The 9447-nt window shown below is 29.0% G+C and overlaps 1 protein-coding gene across 2 annotated transcripts in view; it reads right to left on the bottom strand.

The window, feature by feature from the left end:
* Window positions 1-622: 622 nt before the first annotated feature.
* sau (Golgi phosphoprotein 3 homolog sauron) overlaps window positions 623-9447 on the bottom strand; it is a 19239-nt gene continuing 10414 nt past the window's right edge. Inside the window, exons 2-5 of one of the 2 annotated variants that reach the window (XM_014433632.2) lie at window positions 9050-9296; window positions 8805-8980; window positions 6963-7207; window positions 623-862 (exon numbers count right to left, since the gene is read on the bottom strand). In XM_014433632.2, coding sequence (XP_014289118.1) covers window positions 859-862; window positions 6963-7207; window positions 8805-8980; window positions 9050-9296 — 672 coding nt within the window. In that variant the 3' untranslated portion in view covers window positions 623-858. Of the gene's footprint in view, window positions 863-6857; window positions 7208-8804; window positions 8981-9049; window positions 9297-9447 lie in introns of those variants that run through there. The other variant, XM_014433634.2, reaches the window with a different exon arrangement.

Genomic DNA, 9447 nt, shown 5'->3' with positions numbered 1-9447 from the left:
TCATTCATATAGAAATAAGAAATCATAATTGAGATTATAATTTTAATTATGAGAATAAATATCTACACATATGATGTCACTATTACTCATACCCCCATATAATGAAATTCAAAGCGTTTATCGATTACTAGGTTTACTAAGTCTTTAAGTGATACATGTTGATAAATGAAAAACTTTCTTCCTTTTTAAAAGATTAACTCTTTCATCTCGAAGAAAAGAAGGAAAAATTGCATTTATCTGAAAATATTTTCTGAACTTGAAAATGTTATGTTTAAAGGAACATATATATGTATTTTTAAAAGTAATATATATCTCTCTCTCTTCTCATTAAAGTACAGTATAAAAAAATACCTTGAAATTCTACAAATTACATATTAATTATCTCCAAAAAAAGATTAAGTCTGAACATTTCTTGGAAAAGTCTTTTAAAAATTCAAATATGACATTTTCCTTTTAAGAAATAAAATAAGAAAAAAAAGTCGTTCCTCGAAAAGCACTGTTATATAAAAGTTTGATTAAAAAAAAAAACTATATTTACATTACTATATATGCATTCCTGTGAGTGCATGTAATAATTTGTTTATTTATACACACAAACATGCATAATATATCTCATTAATTAACAGACAAAAAATTGTTTTTCTTTGTTCAATAAATTACTTTAGTTTTATTTCACAGAATGCTTTATTTTTTCCTCAGCATTATTTTTGCTCCATCTTGGCCAAAAAACTTTCTTCAATATGGCACATTTCTTCAATAATTAACTGTGGGTACAACTGTATAGCTATCCTAGGTCTTAATTTAACAGTAAAATTTAACAATGATGATCTGGATAGCTTTACCATTGAATATCCTCTTTTACCTGAAAAATATATATTAGAGAAATTTCATTTCAAATATAAATAATGATTGATAATATGAAAGTAAACAACACTAAATATAATAATTTAATAACTACCCTATAGTTGCAAACTTGAAAAAGTTTCAAATATCCTTATCCTTCAAAATTAAAAATCAAATAAATGAATAAATAAATAAAAAACTGACAACTAGTAAAACTTCCTTGGCTACAAGGTTTAAAGTAGAAATCTATACATAATGAAGTAAGATTTCAAAAGCTAATCAGTTTGTCGCTCTAGATATGCCTACACAGAATTTGGAATCCCATGTCATCATTCTGGTATTCATGGAAATGTGCAGTCTCTTTCCATCATGACACTATCTGATGAGATTTGACTTTCAAGTGAAACTTCTATACCGACACTCTACAACTCAAAAAAAAAAATAATAGGGAGTATATTGATTTCGTGACGAGAGATGAAATGGAAGTGGAATGGGGGAGTTGCAACGCTGGTCAATCTTTGCAGGAAAATTTGTGTATTGTAATAGGAGAGTAGGAGTATAGTGGAGTTTAACAATGCCAGCAGTATTGTGTCTTTACTGTGTAAGCTCCTATTATCTCCTATTGCAATTTAAAACAGTTTCCTGCTAAAATTGACTTAGGAAATATCTGCATATTCTTATTATTATTACTATTCTGGAACTAATATTTATTTATTTTTTTGCCTTAAGCAATATGGAACGCATAATTATTGTTAATAAAACTTTTCCTCCATGGGGATTCCCATGGAAGACTACTTAAAAGCACGATTTCTTTTTTTCTAATATATATTCTTTTCTTTTAATTTAAATAAGCATTATATAATGTAAGAAACATAATATTCAGGCAACTAAAGTTGAAATACCTATTTTTAACCATAAAAACACATTTTTGTCACTCGCTTATGTCATGGAATCTAAGTATGCACCAAGCTGATACATGAATGTTTTATGTTGTTTTTTTTTAAACTCAAATAATGAATAAGGACTCTAGAAAGCAATTTTATTTCACCATATTTTCTATAAAAAATTTAGAAAATGTGGAATAATCCAAGACAGTGTAAAAAAAACAACTTTTGAATATGTAAAGAATGTTATTGGAAATATAAAAGAATACATAACTAGATAAATTCAAATACTCTAAAAAATAAATTTGAATATATATTCAATAGAAAAAAAAATTAGGAGTGTAAAAATCCTCAAACACGGCAGAACCCAGAACTATCGTAGCTGGAGAAGCTAAGACAGAACTAAATACGGTTCGGGGCAATCCAAGGTGAAAGGGAGTTGCTAGAGCTCGTACCACTACTCTGAATACAAGCAAAAAAGTGACCTCCCTTGACCAAACATTGTTGCCATACGTGCTCTCAAGCCACCACAGCTTGACAATAATGTGTCTCATCAATCACTGTCAAGATGCTAAAGGTTGCTTAGGGGAGAAATATATGTCAGTGTATTGTCCATATCTTCGTATAACTAAGGACTAACTAAGGACCCTTCCCCCCGGTCAATAATACTATTGAATTAGTCAATATATTTTGAGGAATATGGAAAAAAAAAAAATGACCTGTAATACAGATTTTTAAAGCAACCAAAAAAGAAATATTTTTTGCTTGAAATTTTAAACTTTTAACTCTTGATTTTTGTTCACCTATCTACACCAACCTTTTCCAAGGTTTAGGTCTCTACAGACTGGAATGACAAAAGCTAGATCTACATAAACAAATTACAACCGGGGATATAAAATAAAATGTTTGAGGTATTTTTTTGTTGTACGTTGTACTTTTTCTCTCTCATAAAACCAAAAATATAAAAGCTATTGATATGAGTAGGAAGAGCAAATGAAAAAATTCAGCTTTCCAAAAATTTCTAATACATTTATTCTATAATTCATATTCAAGGCTTTAACAGGAATAAGAACTTTTTTTCCAAAAAAAAAAACCACCTTGTTTAGCTTCCTTTACTCAAAGAGTCTTACAGTTTTTGTAATTTTTAACACATATAACCTCATTTAATAACGTTTAAAATCTTAAAGGCAGAAAAAGTTAGTGTAAAAATTATTTAAATAAAAAGATAGTTGCAAAAATTATATAAATAAAATGCTAGTAACTAAAATAATATAAATAAAACACTATTTGCTAAAATTATTTTCTTTTTTCCTTTTCCCGAGTGAATTGTACCACCTAGTACCACCAATACAACTTTTAATGAAATTAGAGATCTCGCATTTGACCCTTCTTTGGTTAAATTTTTATGACTAGAACAAAATTCGTAATTTCTCACCGATATTCCAATTCTTATAGGCTCTTAATGGACCCTAATAATCCATCTCTTCAATTTTCTTTAAGCCTATCAATGTCAACAAGAAAAAAAACTTTGGACTTATGACTTCTTGTCATGTATGCCATAGATTATAAACTAGTTTTAGGCCTAGTGGAAATTTCAGGACTCCTTCAGAATTTTTTAATATAACAACAAAATGGTGATTCCAAGTGAAAACTTTTAAGAACTTAAGAACATTAAATTCTGCTTTAAGGAAGTATTTAACAGTGTTAATTTATGCCAGAAGTATGGTAGAAATTATTGTTGTAACACCACATTATACAAACTGCCAAAATTTGGATTAAAAAAGCACATACCTTAAAAACAGCTGTTCTAAATTAAAAACTAATGAAATAAAAGATATGCCTCATTAAGTTATGCAGTTATATTTTGCATCTCTTATATTTCGATTTTTTTTTTTCAAATATACATATAGAAATCCAAAATATTCTACTTCTCCATTGCATGGTTTGCATGTTGACCTTTTCGAAATTAGGTATCACAGCTTGAGTGACAATATCTTATTAGTAACGCAACTAAGAAATATCATTAATTAAAAACTACCAAATAAATAATGTCAATTCAAAACATGAAACTTTGTCAATAAATAAGGAAAGCTTGAGTGGGAAAATACGGGTACACTTACAACAGCTATCCAGCTCAGATCTGCAGTCGGCATGAGATAGATAGTACCAAGAAGGGCCTTGGTGTATAAATACGCACGCACGCACACACATACACAGGGCATGGTTGCTTCCGAGCCTACCAGTATAGGTTTAAGCTCGATGAGACTGGAGAATGTCCATTGTGCCCAGGAATGGAAGAGAGTGCAGAACACGTTTTCTTCTCCTGTCACCACTTTCATGAAGAAAGAAGAGAGCTCCGATGCATTTGCAGCTCAGACCCGACAGCAGATAACATCGTCAATATTGTGTTACTTAACCAAGATTATTAGATGGCAGGCCAACGATTTGCTGCACAGGTAATGCAGAAGTTAAGAAATGAGGAGAAAGATAGGCAAACCAGGAGATAGCCTAAAATAATGAGGCGGCACTCAGCCACTCATCCCCATGATGTAATGCCTAACGGCGGTCCCATGGAGGGTGTGAAACAGTTGTAGGGCGGTGGTTTTAGTGGGTAAAAATCCTACACACGGATAGGTACGGGCCTATCCGTGTCTTTTGAAGATTTCCCCCGACCCTCGTAAAAAAAAAAAACACACACACACAAAGGGTACCAAGTAAGTGTTAAGCAATATTAAAGGAGGTTAAAGTAGCCTTTAAAAGTAACAAAAAATTCCTTTAGACAACTGTCCATTTTGAAGCATCATATTTTTTATTGAATAGGAAGCAATAACTAAAAACCTGTTTAAGTTAAGTAATTGGATATAGAATAGATATTATAAATAGAATTTGTTTCTTAAACCGCCTGGAAAGGGTCTTCAAGCATTCAACAGAAAAAGATATTTTTAATGAAGGATTTATATAGAAAATCTAATTTTAAGACAATTTTGTAACAGTAATTTTTGCTTAAGGTTTAAATTGCAAAAAAAAAACATAAACCTTTACCTTCAGTTGTATACAATTTACATGATCATAGAGCAGAGTACCAACCAAACATGGATGACAAAATTGTTTGAAAATTCAATTTCTTGTAAAAATTCATCAACATAATCAAGTATCAACGATTAAAAGAGTTTGTCATCATCAGAGACCAGGTTTTTGTGTAGTAAAAACTCAAAATGTGTAAAACAGTACAGTAAAAACCCAAAATGTGTATTAAATATCAAAATCCTGCAATAATCAACTTTATTGATCAATTTATAATATTGACTCAGGGAAAGCTCACCTAGACTTGTTTGAATTAAATTAAACTCACTAAATATTCTCTACATTTATGCAAAGATACATAAAAAACTAAACTTCTCTGACTAAAAACCTAATATTTTGCCCATAATTGAAGAACTGTGAGGAAACTAATTGTATTAAATGATTTTATATTCCTCTTATTAAGTCTGGAATTAAATTTTCAAGTTCTTAAAACTGCCTCAATGTTAAGTTTTAGAAAAAACATGCAAAGCGCAATGTAGAAAATATCTCAAAATTTTCTTTCAAGCAAAATTCTCTATCCCTTAATGTTTCAAGCAAGCATAGTTAGTTGCATGTTTCATAGCAAGATCTTCCACTTTTTTTTTTCCAATTTTGTAAAATCATTAAATAAAAATTTTATTTATGGAATTTTTGCCCAAAATGAGTAAAATGTGCAATTTTGTGCAAAAAAACCTCAACTCATGCAATTTCAAGGAGAAACCACAAAAACATGCAAAATAAAAATAGTGTTAATTGAATCTTTATTTCCATGATTTGAAATTCTGTTGAGGTTTAGTGGGATTTGATCAAAAGATGTAATTGTACAAAAATCCGATCTCTAGTCATCATGATAGGCTTTTGAGTAATATCAGCCTCTGAGGATATTTAAATTATTATGATGGATTCTTACGAGAAATTAAATCCTCATATGTACTTTTTTTTTTTTAGAATTGTTATAATGATTCAGAAACATTTTGTTATTTATTGATTAATTTAATTAATAAACCCTTGAATAATAATTCACAACATTTTTTAGTTTTATCAGTGAATTTTCTCATGATAATAGTTTTTCAGATTAAATTCTCAGGTCACTAGACACTCTGTATCTTATACTAGGTCTCAAATGGTCCTTAAATACTCTAACAATAATTTTAAAATTGAGAAAAAGCACATAAAAAAAGTTATATTGCCAGACTCGAGTCTGAATTTCTTCCTGAAATTTTATCATAAGATTCTATAAATTCTTGCCAGCAACTAGATGAGCACCAGGAACAAGTTGATCCAACTGAATCCACAGTAGTAATCACAAATCAAAACCAAAACAGATATGGCCTTCATATCGGAGTGGTCTGGTCTAACAAAGTTGAACTGTAAAAATTATTCTTCACAGGGTATTATTTTTTTTTGTGTCAATCTTACCAGTTTCCATTATAATATATTAATCAGTTTACATATATTACATAAAACTCACTCATGATCTTTCGTAATAGACCATTTAAGTTTAAACAGAATTGTTTGTTGCTTTGGACTATATAAATAGAGCAAGGGTATCTTGATTTACTTATCATTATTTATTTGAACATATCTATGAGAACAAAGATCTGGTTAAGTGTGCTACACCATTTAGGGAAACACTACGTATTTTGTGGCCACATATAACATTTTCAATATAAGGACCAGATCATTATCTAGTAGGGTATAGAAAGAAGCACTTCTATCATATCACATAATACAAATTATAGTAATACAATATGAAGTGTACTAAATAGATTTTTATGGTGAAATTAAAAAGAGTAACAGTCAGGTAATATCTAACTAGTTATATATAACTATATGACTAATAACAGTAACTATTAATTAGAAATGAATAATTTTTTTCTTATTGATTTAAGTCAAAGTCATTAACAATTACCCTTTAGATACTGGCCAGGCAGCAAGTACAATAAAAATGATAGGATTTAAATTTTATTTTTAAAACCGAAAATCAAATAATTAGCAAAAAAGGTAAATAACTATGGGCTTCATTAATATTTTAATAGGGCTGAGTTCCCTAAATAAATAAAAAAGTTTTTAATAGATAAAATTTTATTAAGAACCAATAAAATATACATTACTAAAATATTGTTTAAAATGTTTCTTAAGTTTAGGTTTAATATACTTTTTTTTTCTTACTTTGTAAAAGAAGCAAATACGGCCCAATATACTTCAGTTGAAGTTCCTCTTCCAGATTCAGCCTCAAGATCCATATCAACCAATTCCCTAATTCGCTTCATAGCTAATTCATAATCATCGTCATTTAATGGAGCAAAAGCATTTTCCAATACATCTGAAGCATGAGCAAGAACCAGAAGCGAAAGGAGTCTTTTATCCATCCTTTGGGGATCATTAACCCACTTTGACAAAACTGCTTCCTGAACCTATTTAAGATGAAATTTGTCAATTAGATTAAGACAAATTAAATACTTAAGGGCATAAAACAGGAATGAAACCAATTAAAAATAAGAATGACTAAAAAAAGGTACAACCTTAAGAGATTGGGACCATGAAAAATGGGTAGTTATAGTTTGATTAACAAGAAAAAATAAAATATGAAAAAATGTACTTCTTTTGCATTAAGACAGTAAAAACAATGTCATTGTTTTTGAAAAAATTATGCATATCTGTTTTTACCGAATTTTCTAACATCAGAAGTTGGGGATACCACCAGTGCTTAAAAAAGTGTTAAATAATTGTCAGGTTTCAAATCAATTTTTAACTTTAAATTTAGTAAAGACAATTGTCACTGCTTTATGAACATTATTTTTAATGCATTTCTTCCTATAAGTACGTTAAAAAGCAACAATAATGTTTATAAAATTGTTAGTATATTATTTAGATATATTTATGTTTTTTAATTTTTTGTTTGAATTAATGTCTTGAGTTTAGTATTAGCAAATAAAATGTCAAACCTAATTTAATGATTAGAGTTAACTTTTTCAAAGAAATATCTCCGACGAAAAAAATGGCCCCTGCACCCAGACTCCTTTGAAATATATCATAAGAAATAAATTTAGTACTTTTTTATATTGGTTGATTTTAGTTAGAGTATATATTATTGAAATCCTGTAAAAAATAAGAATTATTACAGGGCAAAATGTTTTTTTTTTAAAGCCCATCCAGTGGTCCAGATGGAAATATAAGCATGATTACAAAAAATTGAATTGTCAATGGGAAATAATTTTCAGATTTACCAAACATATATTATATTTTTGACATCAATTAATGTAAAAACAGAAAGAAAAAAAAAAACATCCAAAAATCATATTACTTGTACCCTTGAGCAGAAATGGGATAATGAAACCAGATAAATTATTAATCATGCTTCTCTAAATATTTGTTTGCCACCATTCTTTCATTCTTCCCATGACTACAATTGTATTTTTTTCATTTATATATTAAGTAAAAGAGAAATAGGGCGTATCTTCAAATACAGGATTTTTTAACTAAATTTAAATATTTGCAATATAAAATATTTGAACTATATCAGTTAGCTTCCTAGTGGCACTGAAGATATTGTCTGACAGAAATTCTAATGTTCCCTTGAATGGTGAAATTTGATAGCATTACTGTACTTGAACACAGTAACATTTTTGTCAAAATAAATAAATAGTTCAAATAGCACAAATTGTAAAGTATTTCCCAAACAAAGAATTTATCAAGAAATTTTAACTGACATTTTTTTGTTGTAAATTACATTACGATCCCCAGGGTTAAATAATTAACAAAAAAAAACTGAGATACTCTTCTATAGAGAAAATGACTTTTTACAGTACTGAAAATTTATGAGGATCGTATTGATGTATGTTATATAATCATAAACAAAGGACAGCATGCCAGTCAGATATAAAATAATTTAGTTTTATAAAAACAATTCAATTAATCAGTTAAGTAATATATAGTTTGTAATAAAATATATTAAGAATAAATATTAGACTATGTAATACAAATATTTCACAGATGACTAAAAAAACAGACCTTTTTTACTAAACGAGATTTAGCGACATTGTCTGTTAATGGGTGAGTTGTCATATCAAATAACAGGAAGTTTTGTTTTTCAGTAGTTAAAACACCTTTCTCTACCAAGTTTTTTGCAAGCCTCTCTCGTACATTTTTGAGTTGATATCTTAACTTCAATGGATTCCATGTCTCTCCTAAAAAAATAAAACATTAAAGAAATTTCAAGTTAAAATTTTGAAACAAACAAAATAATATCAACTTACCACTAAGGTATTCAATCCAGCTCTGCACATTTTCCGGAGGATCTGTTTCTTTCATATGTTTTAGAGCCTCATCAAGCAATACATCACCAGTGGGGGTGTCATTTTTGACAATAACTTTACGGTTCAACAATGATTTTCTCTTCATTCCAGCTTTTTCAAGCTCAATTCTGCCACGCAGCCCCAATTCAATTAGAATGCATCCTCTGAGTCCACTAGATATGCAATCATTCCAGAATGATGTATAACCCTAAAATGTTATATTGAGTTAAATTAAAGTTAAAAAAATAATGACAGATTAACACACTTCAACAGAAAAACATGGGTCAGTACATGCTAAACAATGCAAGGGTCAAACCTTATTGAGTCTAAAAAAAAAGTAATCAACTATATAAAAATTT

This window comes from Halyomorpha halys, unplaced genomic scaffold (genome assembly GCF_000696795.3).
Source record: "Halyomorpha halys isolate HHAL.00 unplaced genomic scaffold, Hhal_1.1 Scaffold1236.1, whole genome shotgun sequence".
NCBI lineage: Eukaryota > Metazoa > Arthropoda > Insecta > Hemiptera > Pentatomidae > Halyomorpha > Halyomorpha halys.
The sequence above is the reverse complement of the archived record's forward strand: the minus strand, read 5'-3'. Positions and strand labels throughout refer to the sequence as shown.